The sequence below is a fragment of the Populus alba genome, chromosome 15 (assembly GCF_005239225.2).
Source record: "Populus alba chromosome 15, ASM523922v2, whole genome shotgun sequence".
Taxonomy (NCBI): Eukaryota; Viridiplantae; Streptophyta; class Magnoliopsida; order Malpighiales; family Salicaceae; genus Populus; species Populus alba.
The window spans coordinates 14,240,423-14,265,632 of NC_133298.1; the positions used below are offsets into that span (position 1 = coordinate 14,240,423).

General features: G+C 31.4%; 1 protein-coding gene and 1 pseudogene across 1 annotated transcript; one reads left to right on the forward strand and one right to left on the reverse strand.

Moving 5' to 3' along the window:
* Nucleotides 1–8,196: 8,196 nt before the first annotated feature.
* Nucleotides 8,197–9,541, forward strand: LOC118052002 (uncharacterized). The gene is made up of 3 exons (XM_035062809.2): nucleotides 8,197–8,557; nucleotides 8,667–8,796; nucleotides 9,118–9,541. Exons 1-3 carry the CDS (start codon nucleotides 8,434–8,436, stop codon nucleotides 9,479–9,481), a joined length of 618 nt encoding a protein of 205 aa, XP_034918700.1. The 5' UTR covers nucleotides 8,197–8,433; the 3' UTR covers nucleotides 9,482–9,541.
* Nucleotides 9,542–22,459: 12,918 nt separating this feature from the next.
* On the reverse strand, nucleotides 22,460–24,827 carry LOC118052019 (uncharacterized; annotated as a pseudogene).
* Between the last annotated feature and the right edge of the window lie 383 nt (nucleotides 24,828–25,210).

The following is a 25,210-nucleotide window of genomic DNA, read 5'->3' on the forward strand; positions in this document are numbered from 1 at the left end:
CCGCGGGTCAATTATTTTTTGCATTTCAAAAATAGTCAGGATCTAAAAATGTTAGGTTTTTTTGCAAAATTTTACCCAAGAGTCTTAGGTTTGGTTGCAACGTCTAATCCAAGAGTAATATTTATAATATTAACAATAACATTAAACTTGGATTAACCCTTAGCATAAAAGTGTTTGGACTACAATACCAAACCCAATAGCATTGGACGCGGGTTTAGCTGCAAGGCCGTGTCATAAAAATGTGATAATTAAATAGATTAGTTAAAAACAAAAAACAAAAAAAAAAAACCAACAGGAAGAAAAAAACTAATGAAGAAAAAGAAAAAAAAATATGAATTAATTGGGTTAACCCTTCAAACCAGGTTAACCCGTCATACCTTGAATTCGCATCGTGAAAGTTTGATAATTAAAAATGAAAAAACAAATTAATGGGGAATTAACCGGGCTAACTCGTTAAACCAGGTTAACCTGTCAAACCCGGAATCCGTGTCATGAAAGTTTGATAACTAAATAGAAAAAAATTTAACATCAACAATTTAAATTAAATGAAAAAAATTAATTTAAAATAAAAAAAAAGAGCACAAAAAATAAATTTCAGGTTAACTCGTCAAACCAAGTTAACTTATTAAACCCTGGATCGGTGTCATGAATGTCTGGTAACTAAATAAAAAAAAGTGAACATTAACAAACTTAACTAAATGAAAAAAATTAATTAAAAAGAAAAAATCAAAAAACTAATCCGGGTTAACTTGTCAAACCATGTTAACCCGTTAAATTCAGAATTTGTATCATGTAAGTCTGATAACTAAATAAAAAAAAAAATTAACATTAACAAACTAAATTAAATTAAAAATTTATGAAAATAAAAATAAATAAATAAATTAACGGGTCAACCCAGAATTAACTGGGTTCTCCCGTGAAACCAGGTTAACCCGTGAAACTCGGGATATATGTCATGAAAGTCTAATAACTAAATATAAAGAAATTTAACATTAACAAACTAAACTAAACGAAAAAAAATTAATTAAAAAGAAAAAAAGAAAAAAAAACAATTCTATTTTAACTTGTCAAACCAAGTTAACCTGTTAAATCCGGTAAACGTATAATGAAAATCTGACAACTAAACAAAAAAAATTAAACATTAATAAACTAAATTAAACAAAAAAATTTTGTTAAAAAAAAACAAAGGAAGTAGCAAAAAAAAATCTCAAAAAAACATAAAAAAAACAGCTAAAAAAACTAAGACAACTTAAAAAAAAAAAAAACGCCTAAGGAATCAGTGTTTTACTGTGGAAATGAAAAAATTAATTAAAAAGAAAAACCAGAAAAAAAATTCTAAGTTAACCCGTTAAATTTGGAATGCGTTTTATAAAAGTTTGAGATAGAAAAAAATTTAACATTAGCAAAAAAATTTTAAAAAAAAATATCCATTAAAAATAACAAAGAAAAAATGAAGAAAAAGAAAAGCAAACAGTAAAAAAAAAAATCTAAATTAATTGGGTTAACCCTCAAACCAAGTTAACCCGTCAAACCTGAGATTCACGTCATGAAAGTTTAATAACTGCATATAAAAAAAAATTAACAGGTTAACCCATAATTAATTTGGTTAACTCATGAAACCAGATTAACCTATAATTAATTTTATAAAATAAATTAAACAAAAAAATTAATTAAAAAGAAAAATCAGAAAAAAAATCTAGGTTAACCTGTTAAACACAGAATGCATGTTATAAAAGTTTGAGATATAAAAAAATTTAACATTAACAAAAAAAAAATTTTAAAAAATATCCATTAAAAAAACAAAGAAAAAATAAAGAAAAAGAAACTTTTTTTTTTAAAAAAAGGGACAGCTCAGAAAGAAAAAATAAACGTAAAAAAAAAAAAAAAAAAAAGAAAAAAAAAAAAAAAAAAAAAAAAAAACATTGCTTTACAGGGACAGGGTTTTACTGTGGACTGCACAGTGCAGTCCACAGTAAAACACTGATGCCTTTTAGCTATATATAATTTTTATCTTTTGTTGGCAGTGTCCCACACAAGAGAATCGATCTTTGTAGTTATCCAATACTGGTCGGCAAGGAAATTCGAGGGAGTACGATTTCCCATACAGGACATCGGCACATATTTTTCTCAAAACTCGAACACCGCAGTGGAGGGGATGTGTCATCGGATACCTCACCAACTGACCAAACATGAACGTCGAGTTGTTGAATCTACAGGTGATGACTCCCCTGTCATGCAATAACGTCAAGAGTTTCTAACATTCTTTGGAAACAAATGTTTGTGCTGCCTGATCTTGACATCCTACCTCAGCTCGATTTCCAAGATTTCAAGTAAATACAATTAACGACTTGCCTTCAAGTTTTCTAGAAAAGCTCTTAAATGATCACATCATGAAAAGGCTTTTCAACTTTTTTTACCTAATCTATTTTTATCTTTTGTTGGCAGTGTCCCACACAAGAGAATCGATCTTTGTAGTTATCCAATACTGGTCGGCAAGGAAATTCGAGGGAGTACGATTTCCCATACAGGACATCGGCACATATTTTTCTCAAAACTCGAACACCGCAGTGGAGGGGATGTGTCATCGGATACCTCACCAACTGACCAAACATGAACGTCGAGTTGTTGAATCTACAGGTGATGACTCCCCTGTCATGCAATAACGTCAAGAGTTTCTAACATTCTTTGGAAACAAATGTTTGTGCTGCCTGATCTTGACATCCTACCTCAGCTCGATTTCCAAGATTTCAAGTAAATACAATTAACGACTTGCCTTCAAGTTTTCTAGAAAAGCTCTTAAATGATCACATCATGAAAAGGCTTTTCAACTTTTTTTACCAGCAAACCATCCAATTCATCCCAGCTAAGCTTGCCTGGAGATGATGAGACATGTTAATTACTTGTAAGAGATGAATAGTTTGACAGCATTTTAATGAGCAAAAACAACCAATCTGGAGTAATAGGAAACATCAGATAGCTGCGACCGAAACTTACTCCATTAGTTTCCGAGTAAAAACTCAATGAGTTGGTGTCTGCATCGTTATTTCAAATCTCAACCACTCAATCAATGCCCGCTTCCTTCCCTTCCAATATTATCCATACAGCTTGCCATTGAACAATCATTACTTTCAACAAGTGTTCTCCTGCTACTTACGAGGTTACACCCAAAGACATTATACATGACTTACCTTCAAGATTTCAAGGAAAGTTCCTAACTGACATCTCAGGAATAAGCTTTCACCTTTTGTTTACCATCAAATTGTCGAATTCATCTCAGATAAGTTTGCCTGGAAACAAGAAGAGATGTTAACTAATTGCTTATAAAAGATAAATAATTTGACGCGGTGATGAACAAAAAACCGACCTTTCTAGAGTAAGGAGAAACATTAGATAGTCACTTTAGTTTATTTTGTAAGGTCTTGTATCCTTCCCACCGCTGCCGCTGCTGTTATTTATTCACTTTAGTTTCCAATCTCAGCAGATTTTATAGCAAATCTTAATTTTCTCTGTCAAATGAATTGTGCCAATTTTACTGGAAGTCCCCTAATCACTACAAAAATCTCATTCATTCTGTGGATGTGATCCAATTTTAGAATCCAACACAACAAATTCCATATTTTGCAACTGTCAAAACAGTCTGCCTTCTGGCTCGGTGCAGAGCCTTGATTATTTCTTTCTTCCAGCATTCATAAATGAACAAAAAACTGTAGCTGAACACTTAGAACTGAAATTGCACTTCTAATGTTTCCTTTGATTCATGCTTCTTGGAACAGGTAGGTGCTCTGCTTTATGTTCGAGCTGTGAAGGCAAATCCTGGAAAGTAATGCTGAGCTCACCAACATGTCCAGTTCTTGAGGCACTTGGCAAGAAGCTCTCGCGTCTTCCCCTGCTTTAGGCATGTTTGCCTGCTTTCTTGTCCGCAAGACTGCTCTGTTTTGCTTGTGTTGAAAAGTCCTACTTCTATTACTATAAACTTTTGTTTTTCGTGTTTGAATATTGGTGAAAGCTGATGGAGATCAACAGTTATTATTGTTGTCAATGCAATTATCAAGTTGGAGTCTTTGAGTGGGGCACAGCAGAAAATTATGGCAGAGAAATTACACCAGAAAATTCAGGTAAATTCATGGCATTTATGATTCAACCCCCTACACTCAGTCCTGTCATCCTCGCTTTCTTTTTTGCTTTTTTTCAATCATATTTTCTGAACTTCAGTAACCGCAGAATGATTAGAGAAGACTGCAAACGTTGTTTCTTGGATCCACCATGGTCGTTAATTGGAAGGGGCAGGGTCATGTGCGCAGAAGTTTGAAGACACCGACTGTCACCAGCTCATAGTTTTGGAGGCCTATAATGGCAATTACTTCTTGAAATGTACATTAACAACTACTTTTGAAGCCTTATTTTCCCATTTACTTTGGGTTTAGAAGATGATTAAGCTGAGGATTCTGATTGAATCTCTCCAAGTGCTTCTATCAGTCAGCATTTGTAATTGTGGATATGATGAGGCATTGAATCTTATTGAAACTGGTTAATTATTTTGAGCCGGTAATGTGTAAGTAATTTGTCAAGAATCATGAACACATACTTCCTTGCATTATTTATCTTGTCTTGAGGAACCTCCACCAGATAATCCAAGCTCTCATTGAGTCCATTTGTGACCACAACGCCAGCTGGTATTAGCTGCGTTGGAACAGGAGGATTTCCAAGACATAACCCTTGAGAAATAAGAGTCGGTTCATTCGGCAGTCAGAACACCATGAGGTGCAGGTAACATATGCCTCCTCGCCTTCGTTATCCTGCAACTCCGAGATCCACTCCTAGATTGTCTGGTCCTACAAAGACAAAGCACTGGACATGATGAAAGGAGATCCATGGAGGATGACTTTTAACGTTGGTTGTGTAGTTTGTTTTGTAAAAGAGAAGAAGCTCTTTGCTGCTTCCTCGAGACAAGATAAATAATGCAGGGCTATAGAGAAATGATTACCCTAAGAGGACTAACCCCATCACAATAAAAAAAAAAATCCATTATATTAATATTAATGCCGCTCTTTTACACAAAATGAGCGGGTAAATACCTTTTTACACCCCTGCTAAAACGACGTCGTTTTGATTTTTTTTAAAAAAAAATTAAAATTTTTTTTAGATAATAGAGCTGTAAAAAAATTACATATTTTATTTTTGTATATAATATTAATATTAATAAAGTTGTTGAAAATAGCCTTTTATTAGCATTAATATCAAATGAAATATATCTAACTCCTATAGGGTTTTCATATATTTAGGGTTGCTGGGAAATAATTACTCTAAGCTTTTAACATCTTAGAGTTAAAAATAGTCTCATAACCTAACATGAGGTTAATAAAAACCATTGATTATATATTTAGATCTAGAGTGATTCTAAACTAAAGGATATTTGATCTGTATCTTTTCAGGCCTAAACACTCTTGGTCTTAGCGCATAGTCGAATCTAAAAAAATTGAGTTTGTTATCTTGCCAAACTGATAAGCATTTGGCCTTAGCATGTAGTCGAGCCTAACGGAGTTGAGTTTGATATATTTCTAGACCCACAAGTATTTGGTGTAAGCATGTAGCTGGATTCAAAGGTGTTAGGTTTGATATCTTGCTAAACCCATAAGTGTTTGGGCTTTGTGCATACACGAACCTAATAGAGTTGTGTATGACATCTTGCTAGATCCATTTGTGTTGGACTTAGCACTTAGATGAGCTCAATGATGTTGGATCTAATATCTTGCAAGACCCATGAACGTTTGTGTTCAATGCGTAGCCAAGCTCATTGGTGTTGAGACTAGTGTATTGTTCGATCCACAAACATTTGTGTTTAGCACATGATTGGACTTAAGAGTGTCGAGTTTAATATTTTATTAGACCCACTAACATTTGAGCTCAGCACGTAATTGAGCCTAAAAATTTATGTCCGCACCTTGGCCTTTCTATTCATGGGCCTCTAAAGAAAGTGAGTTGTATATAAAACATGTTATCCATCACCTTTAATTACTCTTAATTTTGATAATATTTTTTGAATTGAGATCCTCTTCCTTATATAATGGCTGTTATATTTATTACATATGAGTAATTTCACTATAAAAGAAGCAATAACTTTTTATTATTTTATCTAATTTAAATTATTGAATTCAAAACTGATAATGACATAAATACTTACTTTTCAACATATATACATATTTTCCATATTATTATACTACTACTCTAAAACAACTGTTTGTTGTTTATGGATGTTTTAGTGTTATATGAATGTAAAGCAGTATATTTAACTAACTTATAACATTTCTATATAGTAGCTTAGTTGGTTAACACGCGAGACACTATAGACAATGCAAGTTCAAGTGCGGGGGGAATACAGATATTTTATAATTTGTGACAAACAACCTATAATCTATCATTTTTTTTTTTTTTTTTTTTCTTCAAAAAAAATAAAGGATAAATGACATGTTCTCCATCCCTTTAACAATAATAATAAAAAAAACAAAGTAGGGTCAAGTGCATGGGTTATTTGAATACTATTATAATTTTTTTACTAGATTCACTTACCTTTTAATTTTCACACAGTTCTTAAATAATATTATAAATTGTTATTTTAATTTTAATAATTTCTTATTATATATTTGATGTAATAATAATAATAATAATAATAATAATTGTTCATGAAAAATCGATTGAAATTCATTTTTTATTATTAAGATTTTTAAATATATTTTGACAATAATTTTATCACATTAACATTTTTTTTTCCTCTTAATCGATATTTTTTTATTAACTTGATTTAACAATCATAAAATTTATCTTAATGAATTTTTTAATAGAAACAAAAGATTCCAATTAAAACATTACGCGAACTAATATAAACTAAGAGATACTTAAATAGAAAAACTTATCTTGATATTTTTTTAAATAGATTTTATTTTGAGTTTAATGACAATAATAAATAATTTCATTAGACCTGTATATTTATTTTTTTACATATAGAAAAATTCACCCCCATCCTATGCAACATATATAGCATGGATATACAAACTAGTACAAAACTAATGCAAGTGCTTTTAGTGCTCGTCTGAGAATCACGAATTTGATTGTGGCTTTGGCTTTAGCTGTGACTGTAGCTTTTAATTGTTTGGTAATACTTTAAAAACTAATATCGCAACCCCTTCTATATTTTATTTTCAAAAGCTATAATTTGTAGTGTTTCAAAAGTCATATCCAAAGGTAAAAGTCATAATTTTCTCAAATGCACTCTTAATGCACCTTATCCAAATCTAGCTCGTCAAAACCAACAAATGCCTGCAGCATAATGGAGTTTGTGTGAGCTCATAGTTAATTCTTTTTGAGAAAGAACACAATCCAATTTTTTTTTATAAAAAAAATAACATAATTTAGAGAGTTGTAGGGACATATGTAATTCACGAGTCGCATATGACTCTTTAAATTATAAAATGATTGGGAAAAATCTAATTTAAGGAGAGACAAGATAAAAAAAAAAAAAAATATCTTAGAAACACTCAGAAGCTTCAATGACGATGTCACATATATCATTAAAAAAATTAATGAAACGAATCCTACAATAAAAAATGTCAATAACAAAAATCAAAATGAGTCATACAGACTTCTAAAAGATGATGAGACACATTCTCTTAATATTATTATCAGATTTTTGATATACTTTCAAGATTTTTTATTTTTATTTTCACTATCTTCTCCTTTTATAATTCTAATAAAGTCATGTGTGATACTTCCTACTCGAAATTGCATACATCATATATATGACTCTCTCTAAGATATTAATTTCTTAAATGTTTTATGGAATGTGTTATTCTCTAATTTTTGTTTGAGGGTGCTGAAGTAAAATAAAAAAACCTCTTAATACATCTAATCCGAACCCAGCTCGTTTAAACTAGTATAATCATAAAAAATTACTAAGAAAAGTACTAGCCTAGATGTAGCCAACGTGGTAATTTTCAGATCGTGAGAGGGCTGGAGAATCTTTGGTAGCCCGACAATTGAAAAGTCACGCACATTTATAATTTGTTGTCGCTTATGTAACCAACAAAAGCCTGTTTTCTTCCCCTGGGCCACCTAGATCACCATTGATACCTTGTTGTAATGAACTTTGTCATTTCTCATGACTCATAATTTCCACTGCTTCAAAAACTTGCTCAAACCTCAATAATTTGTGGGGAAGGGGAAGGAATCGTAGCCCCACCCCATCAGACACTCTATCAATGACTTCCTTCTCATGCATATCCTCCATATATATATATATATATATATAAACTATAAAATATTGGGGCGCATGCTACGGGTTTCAAAACTTCTTTCTGGCAATCTCTCTTCGAAAAGGGTTTATTAATAATTATAAACATCTTCATATTTACAATAAAACGTCATTTTGCTGCAACAACAATGGAAGGAGCTGGGAGTAGAGAATATAGAAAAGGGCTGTGGACAGCGGAGGAAGATAGAATCTTGATGGATTACGTGAAGGTGCATGGCAAAGGGAAGTGGAATCGCGCAGCAAAAGTCACAGGTTAGCATTTCTTCTTTACCTTTCCATGTAGAATTAGGGATTGGTGCTAGTTTTAGAGCTCGTGGTGTTGTTTTTTTATCAGCTAAAAGATTTGAATGCTGTGGTTTAGGCCTCAGGAGAGGTGGCAAAAGCTGCAGGTTAAGATGGATGAATTATCTAAGCCCTAGTGTTAAGCGCGGGGCTTTCTCAGAGGAAGAAGATGACCTTATCATCCGGCTCCATAAGCTTCTTGGCAATAGGTTTCTCTTCATCTCTTATCAACGTTATATAATTTTGAGTTAGCATCATCTCATCCTTTTTTCCTAGATATAACATCATAATCAAGTCTTAAAAAATGCGTGGTAAATTTTAATAAATTGATTATTTGATTAATTTATTAATAAAGTTGGTGAATGTAATTGATTGATCGTCACTGTGGAGACAATGATACTATTGTTTCTTAATGATAATATCATCAGCACTTCTTTTGTGCTCGTTAAAATTAGAGCTAGTTTCTGGGCTTTGTTGTTTGTTTTTGAATATACCAAACGTATGTTCTTATAATTTCAATTTTTTTTTAGGTGGTCTCTAATTGCTGGTCGGATTCCGGGAAGAACAGATAATCAAGTGAAGAATCATTGGAACACTCATTTGAGCATAAAACTAGGGGTTAAGAAGGGAAAATCTAAGATTAGCTCATCAAAATCCTCCAAAAAAATGGAGGCGAATTTCGATACTAATTTAAGTTCAAATGATAGGTTAATTCCTAGTAATAAGACTGAAACTGAACTCCAAAATGTGATAGAAGATAGTCATGAAAAGGAAATAGAAATCACTAGCATGCATGAGCCAATATTGACAAGTGATTGCTATGAGAATTTTTGGCTTTTTAATGATGATTCATATCTATATACTCCTAGTTTAATGGAACTTTTAGACGAGTAAAGCGCCATTTTGTATCTCAACATCCTTTTTTAATAAATAATTCACTTTCCTTTTGTTTTTTGTTTTTTTTTTGTTTTTGCCTGTAAATTAACATGTACATGCACGTGTTCACATGTGATATCCTGAAATGAGGCTCAGGATTTTTCAAGCAACGGCAACACCCCCCCCCCCCCCCCTCTTTTTTTTTTCGCTAAACTCCATGATAATATTTGATGATTGTTTTGAACTCGATTTTGCCTCATTTTTCTCAAGATTTTCCATAAAAATAAATAAATAAATAAATAAGTCAAAGAAATATGTTTTTAACACTATTCATACATCTCCCTCTCACTTGGCCGAAACCTCGTGGATTAATTCCATGAGGTTTGCACTCAATGGTTTTTTTTTTTTCCTAAATCAAATCATTGAAGCACATTATATAATCACCATTTAACAACATTTTCATGTCAATTGAAAGCAATACCTCAAATCCTCCTATTATGACTTTAGCCAAATCTATCCAAAAAAGAAGGCATGAATTTTCTTTCAAATTTCTTAACAATTCTACATTTCACCTAACATAATTCAATACAATTATTACAACAATTATGTCAACCAATCAACCTTTTTTTTCCTTTGCCTAGGCCAAACTTACCCGTTAAAGAGTCAAGGGTTCCTTTTTAAGATTTCATGTGATTTAAACTAGCATATATATAATTTTTATATCAACCAACTCATAATTAATTCATTTCAATTAAGAATTTAAGCAAAACCCAACCCCTTTTCATATTATAGTCGACCAAATATTTATTCAAAGGGAAACATGTGCTTCCTTTCAAAATTCTTCTTAATGCCACATTAATTAATATTTCATGCACAAGAACATAACTCATAACAAGTTTAGCATCAATAACTCATCATCCAATCAAACACTAAGTTTAATCACAAATCCATAAACTAATATTCATGAAAATCATACAAGAACTTATTAAAGCTTAAAAAAAGGGTTTGCTATCACTTACCCACATCAAACAAAAGATAAATTCCAAGGTTTCCAACCTTCTTCTCTTCTAAACTCTTGTTTCTCTCTCTAGCCGTCACTTTCTCTCTTTTATTTCTTATAAAACATTGCCAATAGATCCTTCCTTTCACTCTTTTCTTCCATCATTTAACTTATTCTCTTCATTTCAGTGAATTTTCTAAGGAAATTTTGAGAAAATAAAGGAGTGAATCTCCACCTCTCTCCAAAACCATCTATGGCTGCTGAAAACAGAAACTTGTAGGTTAATTTTATGTTTAATTAAAATTTTACCTTCCATCAATGTCCCTTGTATTTTTTACGTAAATCATGAGTCTTTATTTTAAACTCCAATTGATATTAAACCATAACCTAAGGCTCTTTTTTAAAGCATTCTTTTTTTAACTCTTTATTTCTCATTTCTATTATAATTCTTGGTGTTATTTTCTTATTCTTTAAACATATTTTTTTGAACTTTTCCTAATTCTTCCATCCATCAAAATTCATTACCGGTTTCGCCAATATTATGAATTTTTAACTAAACTTCTTAGTCCTCATTTAAACTTCAATAACACCTTTAAATTCATTTTTGGATATTATCCCCTCTAATACACATCAAATTGTTATTATTCTCATTATTTATCCATTTCATTTCATCCCAAGTTTTCATTTCTTGTCGAACTCTTATTACCTTCAACCCTTTACGCGGGGGTTTACACTTGCAGTATAAGGACATTGTATTTAATTTTCAATCTGGTAAAGAGAAGATTTTGGTTTTGGTGTGATCTATAATTAAATAAAATGCAGTATTTTTTAGCATCTTTCTTATTGGAAGGCTAATCTCATTTGCTATAATTTGGATGTTATGTGTATTGAGAAAAATGTGTTTAAGAATATTTTTAACATGGTTATAGACGTCAAAGGAAAAACAAAGGACAATATAAAACCTAGGTTGGATATAACTTTGTTTTGTAACTGTCAAAATATAGAGTTTCTTAATGATGGGATACATGTTGCAAAGCCTAAAGGAACATTTACCTTAGATAAAAAGAATACTTTCATATTTATGAATGGTTTAAGAGTTTGTGATTTTCTAATGGATATGCTTCGAACATGGCCAAATTGGTGAATTTAGAGGAATGCATATTATATGGAATAAAGAGTCATGACTGTCATATATTTATGAAAATACTCATTCCAATTGCTTATAGGGGTTTATTGTGAAAATGGATATGAGATGCATTCACAAAGATTAGTCATCTTTTTATAGATGTTACTCAAGCAAGTTACGTTCCCAACACATGAAACAACTTGAAATAAACATAACTGAGATAATATGCAAACTTGAGATGATCTTCCTTCCCCTATTCTTCAACTCAATAAAGCACTTGCTCATATATTTAACGTATAAGATAAAATTTAGAGGTCTTGCACATGATGAATGAATGTATCTAGTAAAAAGGTTAGGGATAACATGCATTCTTAGTGCTTATTATGTTTGTTTAAAACATTTTTTTTTTCAATTTATATTTACTTTCATGTAGGTAATTGTTTAACCTTAAAAAAAAAAAAAAAGATAAAAACATGGTGCATGTTAAGGCTTTGATATACAAGACTTATATTATTAAAAGGATTTCAATATTTATCTAGAATTATTTTGAGCCTCATATGAGAACAAGAATTATTTGCATTCCAAGATATGATGATCGTGGTGGTGAAGTTCTTTCGAGTGGAAATTTATCAATATTTTCCCATCCTAGATATGACTGTTGAGGAATATAGTTTTGAGAATATATTTGACAAATATTGAATTTAGACAAACATATAATTATGTGTTATTTTAACTATAATAAATTAAGACCTTTTGTTTAATAAGTCAATTTTAAAACTTCATAGCATTCATTCTATTTTATGTTTTATTCTCATATAGGCTAAATTCTAATTAACTTTCTTATAAGCAACATCATCAAAAAAAATTTTATCCTAAGATCTATATCATACTGAAGCTCAAGTTTTTCAATTATAAGATGAATAATTAACCATGTGGTTTCAAAAACAAGTAATAATAATTTCTTACTCTAACAAGAATACATTTACTTAACTTTTTTTCATCGACCATTGATTTGCGATTATTTTTAACTAGGTGTACAACATGAGAGGTCATATTGATTACTTGAAATTATCATCTTTGGGTTTCAAAAAAAAGGTCAAGTGTTATAATGGGTGTCGCACCCGACATCGCGGCGGCCTTAAAAATTAATAAATCTTTGAAAGAACGGATTTCTAGCATCCAAATCTTTAATAGGGAATGATCTTGTTTAAGAAGTCGCCACCTAGTATTATGGTCACTAGGAACTCTAACTGATCAACAGAGATTCTATGGTTCGGGACTGGTTTCGTAAAAGAAAAGATATTATCACCCCTTAAACGTCCTGCCTGAGGCAGGCTGCATTGCTAGTTTCGTCTTAAATTGCTAAATGTTTATTAGTTTATGCTATGAAAATTTGCTTATAATATTCCTGACTCTGGCGCCAGTGAATATCAACTACGAATAATTCCAACTCTGATGTTGGTAAATATTAATATAGTTATAAAATAAATTTGGATCAATATTTTTTATTCCTGACTCTGGCTTCAATGAATAAAACAAATAAAAAAAAATTTATTTTTACGCATGCACATATTTTTTATTTTTTAGCTAAATAAAACAAAATACAACAAATAAAAATAATATAAATTTAAACCTAGTATTTTTATTCCTGACTCTGGCGTCAGTGAATAAACCAATAAATTTACATTATTTTTATTCGTGCATAAATATTTTTTTATTATTTTATTCTCAGACTCTGGCATCAGTGAATAAAAAAATAAAAAAAATTTATTTTTTACGCATGTGCACATATTTTTTTAATTTTTAGCTAAATAAAAACAAAATACAACAAATAAAAATAATATAAATTTAAATCAGTATTTTTATTCCTGACTTTGGTTGTCAGTGAATAAATCAATAAATTTACATTATTTTTATTCGTGCATACACATTTTTTATTATTTTTTTCTATTTTTTTTTTTTTTCTGTTTTTTATTGTTTTTTTTGGGCCCAGCTCAGCTGGGCGTAGCCTGACCACAGCTCATATGGGCTGAGCGAAGCGCACGCGTGTTACTACATTGTGTAAGTGAATTAAAATTCACTTGCACCAGTGCAAATGAAATAATGCAAAACGAAAATAATGAGCGCCTTTCCCCTTCGCCCTTCTTCGTTCTTGTTATTCCTTCTGTGTGGGCACCTTTTCCACCTTGCTTATTTCTTCTGCTGCTAATGACTCGAAGCAAAAACTTTAGGCGAATGACCGAACTGGTTCTCTGTTATCTCCCCTGTTTCTGGGTTTCCCCTTTCGCTCTTTTTTGCTGTGATTTATGCCCTCTTTTCGTCTTCCAACCGTCGCCTCCCCTGCTTATTTCCCCCTGTTTTCCCCTGTGTTCTGGGTTTTTATTCTCTGGCTTTTTCTTTTTCTTGCGTCTGCCCTCACATGCTGTCTTTCTTCTGTTCTTGGCTCTGTTTTGGGTTGATTTTTTCTTGTGCAGGGATGAAGATGAAGGCAAGGTTGATCTATGATTCCTTTCTGCTTTTCTCCCCTTCTCTCTGTGTATTTTTTCTCTGTTTATGCTCTGTTTTGCTCTGCTTGTTTCCTCTCCTTTTCTTAGTCCCCTCTGTTCGTTGCTCCTCCTTTTTATAGAGCTCGAGAGCTTTCCCCTCAATCAATCCCATCTTTGCAGGACTGTTATTCAAATCATGAGAGGGATCGTGGTCCATGATCGGATCAAGTTTGTTGCAGATCTTCAGCCTACTGAACCGGGATGAAGAAGACGAACGCAGCTGTTCCCAGCAACGGCGCCGTTTTCAAGCAGCCATGGACATTTTCAATTTGACCCCTGAACTTTGGAAATTTCGCAATTGGACCCCTAAGCAAATAAAAAATTTCTTTTAATTTTGCCCCTTTTTGATTAATTTCAATTAAATCCCTAAATTGGTATATTGTTTACAAAATAGTCCTTAATTCCTGGATTATTCAATTTGGTCCTTAATTAATTCTTTTAATTTTGTCCCTTTTGGATAAATTTCAATTAAGTCCCTAAATTTATTTAATTAATTAAATCAAAGTTTAATTAAGTCCACAAACTTATTAATTCTTCTAATTTCGATTAAATAATCCAAATTTTAAGTAAATTTCCAAACTTATTAATTCTTCAATTTCTGATCAATTTTATTCTCAAATCTGATAATTTCATCTCTAAACTTTGAATTTATGTTATTTTAACCCCATTCTCAAATATATTTAATTTTTATTATTTGTTCAAAAATTGGGTTATGACAATGAGTGTTTCATTAATAAATGTCTTTCATACTGAAGAATATGGAGATGATAAAAATACCTAAAGTAGTAGGGTTTGTGTTAAGGGATCAACTTCCAATGAGTTTGAAATAAATTATTATGGCAAGTGAGAAAAGGTGATTGAATTTCAATGTCATAGGGAACAAAATGTAGTTTTTATTATTCAATTGATATTGGTATGACACCGATAAAGAAATTAGAGTAGATCCTCACCATGGTTTGGTTGAAATTAATAAAAAAAAATATAGACTTCAATGATGTTTTCATATTTGCTAAACAATGCTAATTTGCATATTATACATACACTCCCTTTTTAAGAAATGATCACAATAAAGTTGATTGGTTGTCTCCTATGAAAATTGAATTAAGAAGTCATGTTCATGTTGTCAAAGATGGTAACAATAAAGTAACTAAGAGAGAAGGTGTATTTTAACTAGAAGAGTCAGTCGATCCATATCGAGTTGTTTCATCTATCGAATCAGCAACATGGAAATTCAACCAAACCATGGTTTGGTTAAAATTAATAAAAAAATGTAGACTTGGAAACATCAATGATGTTTTTATATTCACCAAACAATGTCAATTTACATATTACACGAACAATCTCTCTTTAAGAAATGATCGCAATAGAGTGATTGGTTATCCATTATGAAAATCGAATCTAGAAGTCATGTTCATATTGTCAAAGATAGTAACAATAAGTAACTAAGAGAGAAAATGTATTTTAACTGGAAGAGTTAGCTGATCTATATCGAGTTGTTTAATCTATCGAATCAGCAACATGAAAATTCAAGTTTTTTTTGTTGAGAATACTTATATGCATATTGATGTTGAGGAGTTAAATAATTTATTGGGTACCACAAGACATTCAGAAGTTGTGAAGCTTAAGAGATCAACCATCTTCAATTCAATTAAAAAGATAAAGATGAAGATGACGATGACGATGACGATGAAAAATAAAGATGAAGATGATGAAAATAAAGATGATAAGGATTCAAATTAAAAAGAAATTGAAATGATTTAACATGTAAAACATAATTGTATAATTAAGATATTTTATTATCGCTTTATAATGCATTATATTTTATACATTTATCAAATCAAACAAATATAAATATGATTATGGTTTGAATAAGAGTTTTTTATTGAAATATAATTGTTGCTACTTGTTGCATGTGTGCGGCGTTGCGGCGAATATTCCACTTCATCTATGTATCTGGTAGATATGAAATATAGGGAGACAATGATTCCTTGTCTTTAATTAGTGGAAAGGTGGAAAGGGAGTCACCACCTAGTATTTTGATCACTAGGAACTCTAACTGGTTTTAGAGATTGGGTACAGGGACTGGTTATGTAAAGAGAAGATATTAGCACTCCAAATATGTCTTACCTAAGGTAAGCTGCATTGTTTGATTGTATGATAAAAATCTAAGGTGTTATTGCATTTCTAATTGTTGGTCTATCTAAGGTTTAAGAAAAGTCCTCCTCGATAAGGAGGTCTTTATCTTATCGGGTAAAAACCTACCTGTTCTAACATCAATAAAAAAAAAGGAACTTTTTTTTTAATATCGGGAATATGTTTCGAGTATAGATTCATAATCTAGATACTAAAAGAAAAGAAACAAAATATTTTTTTGGTATTTTTGAAATATTGACCTAGTTCTCATGTCTGTAATAAATTGGTTATTAAAGTCAAAATGCATGCTAAAACATATATATTTTTTTGTTGTATGAAAATACAATGTGATAATTTTTTTCTCTTTGAGAAACTTGGTCGTATGCATGAAAACAAAATAGTTTTTTTTGTTGTATAATTTTTTGCAATGTTTTGATGAAAATAAGGTATTTTAATACCATATTTGTATATTTATGGTATAAAAATACAAATCAATATTATGAAAAATAGATAGAAAAATACACGAGAAAATCACAAATGTTTTTAGAAAGAATTTTTTGGAATTTTTAACTTTTTTTAAACAATGGATTACTCTCTACTGTTCACATACAATGTGAGCAATTGAGCACCCCCTAAAGAAGAAGAAGAAGAAAGGGAAGGGGAAGGAGGCTAACCTATGGTGGAAGCTTGGTTGCGATGAGGAGGTTCGACCAGTGGCTTAGTAGGCTTCGGTGGAGGGAATGGTGGTCAATTTCGGTTGCTGGTGATGGAAGAAGAAAAGTTGCAGAGGAGAGAGGCTCGGCAGTGCACTCACTACATGAGGTGTTAAGGTGGTTGCTTGTGATGGAGATGGAGGTTTTCAAGCCGGTGGTGACGATGTTGGTGGCTGAACGCCGCGATAGAAAAAGAAAGGTTCTGCTGGCAACAAAAACCAGGATAGGGAGATTGGTTTTTTGGTTGTCTTTGGACCCAAATTTCTCCCCTTTTGGAGCATGAAAATCACATCTATTTATAGGTGTTGGAAAAGGGAACACTTTGTCTTCTTCTTGTGCCCAAAATTTCGACCCTTGGTTCGACCCGAAAGCACTCCAACAGTTGGCTTAAAGCAGCAATGATGAACTGTTAATTTTATGCAGGAAAAATGACTGGTCGGCTTAGCCACTTTGGGGTGGTGCCACAGCCTCTACAACCTCGATCAGCCCGAATGGTTTATACTAGCTTGTAGTCAGGTGTTAGGGGATCGTTTTCATGCAAGTTTCATTCAATTTAGGGAAGAAATGAGGTGTCAAACACCTTAGGAAGGAGGCCCCTCGGGCAGCCTCGTTGGAGAAGAAGATGAATAGTAACTTTTCTGCCAATTACGTTATAGTCCTTTAATTTGTATCTTATCTCTAATTACACCCCTGATTGGCTTCAAACTTTTAATTCTATTCAATTTTGCCCAATGAACTTCAATTCAAGCCCCAGATTTTAGCGCCTATTTCCTTTTGTCCTTAGTTTTGGGATTTTTTCAATCAAGTCCCTAATATACCCTAAAACTTCAATATTTATGCAATAAAGCCCCTGATTTGACCAAATCAACTCTTAAAAATTCTAATCTAACCCCAAAACTTTAATTTCTTCCAATTAAAGCCCAAATTAAGTTAATAAATCAATTTTTCTTATAAATTAAACCCTATATAAATTCAATTAAACCTCCAATAGAATTTAATTGAGTCCATAAACATCTGATTTTAAACTTTTTTCCTCAAATTGAATTTTTCTTTATCAATATAGCTCTTCATTTGTAAAAAATATATTGTCAAATTTTAATCTTTTAAATTTTTGAGCCTCCTCAACCAATTTCTAGTCATTTTCTAGGCACTCTAACATCCTATTGTCATTGTTATTATTTTTTTGAATTTTTTTGTTTTTATTTGAATATTTTTTGATTTTTTAGAAGAGGAAAACTGAATTTAAAGAATAACCAAAAAATAGATCATGACACTACTATTAATGTTCTTGTGCAATTAGGTTGGATTGGGGATTATAACATACATATTAAATGAGGAATTTATAAATTTTTTATTTAGAATGACTAATAATTTTTTTTTGGCCATTCTGTTAATGTTTATCATAATTGTAACTCACTAACAGAATGATTGATGATCATTAAAATTGTGAGAGAATTCCAGAGAGTTGGGGAAGAAATTCATAATTTATCAATCATTGATGGAATCACTGATAACCATTAAAATAATTAGAGAATTCCAGAGAGTTAGGGGAAAAATCATGAAAGTTTAATTGATCAATGAAATAGCTGACAAATAAAAATTCATCAGTGAGTTTTGTGGGGTTTTCAAAATATTTCATAAATTCTTTATTTTTTTTTTATAGAATCACCTATGGATATAAAAAGTTAGTGGCGATTCCATCCATGATGTGTTGATTTACCAATGAAATCATCAATGGAAAATTCCATCAATGAATAAAAAAACAGATATGTTGGGGTAATCCTTAATTTTTCCCCATTTCCCTTAACATCCACAATTTCTTTCCCTCTCTCTCTTTCTCAACCATTGGCTGACATTCTCTCTGTAGAATTAGTGGTGATACTTTCTCTTTCTCCTCTAGACGACGACGAGCTCTCTTTCTTTGTCCACCACTTAAGGTTTAATCTTTGATCTTGATGTTTATTGTTTTTTCTTAGATTTAATGTTTTTTGTTCTTGTTTGTTTAACTTAGATACAATGTTTTAGTAAATATATCCATGTTTAATTGCAAATACTATCATTATTTTTCTTAGATTTTGGTGGGGTTTTATGTGGATTGTTAATTGGAATTATGGTTCAATTAATATCAATGTGTTTAAAGTTATTGATTATATTTAAGATATGTGGAGAACAATATAATGAAGTTTTTAATGATAATTATTTTGCAACCTAAATTATTTCATGAGTTCGTCTAACATCTTATATCTAAGGGTTCAATTTGTTGAGCTTTTCTTTTTAATTAAAATGAGTTGAATCTTTGATAGAAGTAGACATACATGCTTTTATCATGTTGATCAGTAATAGCTTTGTGTATTGTACCTAAAAAATGATCATGTGTGGTTAAAATGATGGTCATACATGTTTTAGGTTCAATCTAGTCAAAACATAGTTTAGGCATACTAAACTTTGGATAATGCCTTGCTAAATGGGAATTTAAACATGTTAAGATGAGATGAGAGCAGTTATTTGAGTTCTGATGTTGTTCACAAGCTCATCAAAGTGATTTCAAAATCATTTAGGCTTTTTTATTTTTAAATGAAAGTTCGAATTGAGATTGGGCTTATGTTTATCAAATAATTAATTAAATCAAGAATATTATGAACTGGTTTTGCATTTAAGGAAAATTCCCTGTTATTGCCATGCAAAATTTACCAATATGTAATAGTAAGAACATGGAATTTTAAGGTAAGGTCCTGTATAGGAAGATGCTATTGAGATTTTATAAAAATAGATATAATGAAAAATTATATTGGTTTAGCTGTTTTGTTTAGATGTCGAGAAAAAGTTCAGCATCGAGATGGAGCAGTTCTACTTTTTTAATTAGTATTGTACCTGAGCTTACGATGCATTTAATCAGTATTCTACCTGCTATATAGGCTATTGATGCAAGCCTGTCGAATACGAGCCACATATCTGGCATCCCATCTATCCGTGAACTATTTTCTAGCAAGCTTATAGTGGAATGGAAGCTAGATCTCATCATGTCAAAAAAGTTTCTTGAAAATAACATTAACAAATTGATTAAGTGTTTATATAGTTTTTATTAATTAATTGGTTTGCAGGTTTACAAATATGAAAGTTGAAAGCATGATAACATCATGGAAGTGCCTTTGTACAAATGAAGTTATCTTATACATTATGGATGCCTATAGTCAAGGCATTGTGGGGATAGTTTAATGTTAATAGATAAGTAATCACTATTTTTAGATGGTATATGTATTTTTTAAATATAAAAACTAAATATTTTATGAAAATGATTATAAGAGAATTTTTTTAGTGGGATGCTGCAAACACTAATGTGGCTAGGCAAGTATGAAAAAAACACAACAGAATTAGGTAAGTTTTAACATGTGAAGTGTATATCTTTTATGAAAATGTAATATGTTTTTTCTGTTATAGTTCTTTTATTTAACAAATAATGAATTTCTAAAATAGGTTGAGTAATTTATGGTATAACGTACATAACTACGCTAAAAAAAGAGTCAAGTCAGATGACTTTGAGATGTTGAAGAACTATAGATCTCCTAACATTACTGAGAGTAATTGAGAGAGATATCTTAAGTTCTTGACATCAGAGGGTTTTAGGAGGCAGTCACGAAGTCGGTCCTTGAACATAAACAGAGAGACTCACGATTCCATTAGCAAGTATACTGGTGGATCACTTCCTTTTATTAACCATGCAAAGCGTGTGGTAAAAGTCTACTTGATTTTTAAGTAATTTTTTAAAATGTTAGTGATTATTTGTGACAAATTTTAACTAATTATTTATTTTCCAGGCTACAAAGCTTGGGCGTGAGCCGACTTGATAGAGTTGTATATGAAAACACGTATACGAAAGGAGTATAGATAGAAAAGGATGCAGTAGTTCATGGATAGTCAAGCTGGGATGTTTGTTGTAATTAAAATTTGAAACCTTCTGAAATTTTTTTTGAACAAATGTTTTTTTTATATGCTTGACTTGTTTTTTTATATATAGAAAAATATAACACCGATATACATACTAAACTTGGAGAGGATCCTTTAACTTATCTAGAATATGATTCAGAATTGTGGTTGGAAGCGGGAGTAACTGGTGGATCCGATAGGAATTGAGTTTATAATTTCTTTATGACTAAAACTCGAGATATAAGGGCAGACTGTAGTTTCTTGATCGTAGGTACCCCACAATCAGGCCTAAGGCATCCATCACTAGCTATTGAAAAGTTGGTCAAGGAACAAATTGTTGCTGCGATGACTAAACTAAAGGCCAAAATGGAGGTACATATATGAAAATATGGTAGGAAGAAATGAGAGCAAATGACAACATATATGTCTAGTCATTATCCTCTTTTTTATGGACCTCTAGGAGATTTTCCTCTACCTCCATCTCTATATGAAATGCCAACTTCTTTCTAATGTATAATTACATTTGTAATTGATTTTACATTTAAATTAATAATATAAAATATGTTATTCAATTTAATTTAGTTGTTTAATGTTAAATTGTTTGCTCTAAATAAACATGTATTGAAAATAAAAAGAAGAATCACTGAAATATCAATGACAAACATAAAAAAGTTTTTGTTAGGGATTCTGTCAGTTATATCTGACCCATTTCCTCGGAGACTTACATAATGTTGTAAGTTATTTCATATAAAACGATGATTTTACCAATATATTTTTATGTTTTTTCAATCTTTTAGTTACATGCGATGAATTATTGTTGATAATAATTATCGATGGATTGGCTTAGAAAAAAAAAAAAAAGAGATACATTTGTGCTAATATTATAGTGATGTTTTTATCAGTAATTATTTTTATTGATTAAATTATCTAAGAATATGATATCCCTAATAAAGAACTCACCGATAAAACCAGCGGTTTTTTTCATACCAATAAAAATATAGTTTATTAGCCGTTGAAATATTTCGTTGATGAAACTAGTCGTGTTTGCCGCAGCCACAAAACTTCAATTCCAAATTAGTTGGCCTTCTCGTTAGCTACTTTCCTTAAATTAATTGCTTGTGATTTATGAGTTTTGGATTTTGTTAGCAATTAAGATGAACAAACTCACGGGTCACTGTAAAAATACACCAAAGAGACTCGAGAAACATTGGTTTAAGGGTTGATGTACGATTTCTCGTATTAGTTGTGTTAACTTCAATGTTTCAGGGCTCTTGTTAGTGTACTGACTTTTCACTGCGCCCGAGAGTCCATTTTCTGGTTTGGAGTTGGACAGCAAAGGCATGAGATCTCTAGTCAATTTTGACCTCACTAACAGTGGCGGAGCCAGAGATTTTTAATTGAGGGGGCAAATTATTAACAAATACTATATTATATAGACATGTATTAAAATCAATTCAAAACATATATATTAATTCATATCAATTCAAAACATATATATTAATTCATATCAAGTAAAATTAATACAAAAATACTTTTAAAATGAAAAAACTTAAATTATAATTGTTCTCTTCGAGTTTTCATATTTTGAAACCGCTTCATAATTGCTTCATTATCAATCTTATCGAAGATATCTTTCTCAATGTATACAACCAAACTATCATTCATCCACTTATCTCCCATCTTGTTCCGCAATCTACTCTTGACAATATGCATAGCAGAAAAAACTCTCTCCACTGTAGCAGTTGCAACTGGTAGAAGTAATGACAATTTGATAAGCATATATACCAATGGAAATATCAAATTCTTCTTTGTTTTTACCATTTTCTCTGCAAGACTAGCAATACCTTCAATACCAGAGAACTCATCATCACCACGTAGATCAATAATATACGTATCAAGTTGGTCACCAAGTACCATAAGATCCACTATAGAGAATTCACTAGGATAAAAAAGAGCAAGACGAATAAGCTTTTCTTTGTTGAAAGTAGAGAAAGAGTCATTTGGGCTTAAACATGCCACACAAAGAAGTAACTCCATACTCGTCTCGGTAAAACGATCATCCAATTCAGTAAGTTGTATGTCAATGATATTGTTAAACAATTCATAACGAAAATGGTGTAAGTTTGTAATCCCTTGAGATTTTCGCCTTGAACGCCCACGAAGCTTGTACTCATCATCCATGTTTAGAATATCAATATCATGTTTGATGCAAAAAGATGACACTTCTTCCAGTAAAGATTCCCAATCATTCTCTCTCATCAATTTGAATCGTTCTTTTGATGTTTTCAATAAACTCATAGCATTTTCTATGTCTTGATCTTTTCTTTGTAATGCTTGTGATAACTCATTAGTAACTGCTAGTATCCTTCTCAAACAATGAAGCATGAACACAAAATTAAATGATTCCATAATACCTGTTAAAACAATCGCTTCCGTTCTCTGTTCTGAGTTCATCCCATCCTCCCTTATAATCTCAAGCACATCAAGAACTGATGAAAACATTGCAAGTAAACGAATAATTGTAATATAGTGGGAGCCCCAACGAGTATCACCATACCTTCTAAGAGAAGTTTCTTGATTCAAGCCTCGTCCACTAGAAATTTCCCCATTTTCAAGTCCTTCAATAATTCTAGCATATTGTTTTTCTCTAATCACCTCCATCCTTTTACATGATGCTCCAACTATGTTTATAATGCTAGAAATAAAATTGAAGACATCTCCAACTTCATTATGCTTCTTCGTAACAGCCACAAGAGTCAAATTGAAGTCTATGAGCAAAACAATGTACATAATATGCACTTGGATTGTTATTTAGAATAAGTGCTTTCAAGCCATTGAATTCACCTCGCATGTTACTAGCTCCATCATATCCCTGACCACGCAATCTTGATATACTTAACCCATGCTTAGAAAACAAAGCTTCAATAGCTGCCTTGAGTGAACTAGCAGTTGTATCTGACACATGTTGAATGCCAAGAAAACGTTCAATTATATGTCCATTGTTGTCTACATATCGTATAACAACTGCCATTTGTTTCCTTGATTGATATGTCACGTGACTCATCAATTAAAATTGAAAATAATGACTCACCTAGATCTTTGATAATCACATTTGTAATCTCCTCTGCAGCAGCTTGAGTAATGTCTTTTTGAATATCTGGAGAAGTCAATTTGTTATGTTTAGGAGCTTCACTGAAAGTAACTCTTTAATAGCTTCATTGTTTCTGGAAAGGAAATGCAAGAGCTCTAGATAATTTCCTTGGTTGCTTGAACATTCACATTCATCATGGCCACGAAATGGAAGTCCTTGGTGCAAATAAAAACGAGCACACTCTATTGAAGCATTCAATCGAGTTCGATAATCACTTTGACTCTTTACTGTCTGCTCAGACAACAAAGACATGATACTTTGTTTTTCATTCATCAAATTCTCACATTTTATCCGAGCTGCATTGTGACTACTATTAGACTTTCCAATATGAAGATCAAATCTTTCCCTTTTTTTCCAATTTGAAAACCCATCACCCACAAACGAATCAACACCCCCTTTTAACTTGAAGAGGTAACAATACAAGCAAAAAGCAGCATCTTTGGCTATACTGTACTCTAACCATGTTGGGTATGCACCAAACCAAGCCGGATTAAAGCGTCGTAGTGTTGATATATTCCCAAATTGTTTTTGAGGAAAATCATAGTGTGAAGGTTGACAAGGACCTTTTTGTAGATAAGCTCTTCGGATTGCATCCCTATCATTTATATGGTACTCATAAATTGGTCTTCTTAAGCCAGGGTCAGCAAGAAGAGTGTCGGGGTTGATTTCAATATGACTTTTCTTTGAACTTGATTGAGTTACATGACTTGAAGCTTTGATTGACTCCTCATCCTCAAGGGATTTACGCTTGAAATACTTGTCCAGTGACATGTTAATTTAATATGAACCTGCTGGATTTTTTTATCATCATTAGTGTCTACATAATAATTAACACAAGTACACAATAATTCACTATTAAACAAAAGTCAATTGAATTACACAATAATTCTAAATCTTTCATATGAAATTAATAACAAAATACATGTCAATTTATCAAAATCAAAACCTATTTCAATTCGTATATAAATGCATATAATAAGTATGTTGATTAAATTATACTTAATTATTTCTAGACATTTAATTAAGGAACAATGCTTAGTGTATGTGTAAGAGGAACAATACTTGAAAAACATGTTTTCTACTTGATATTTTACTTACAAATAAATCATGTGAAAATATTAAATTTCAATAAACTACTCTATCAATGCAAGAGA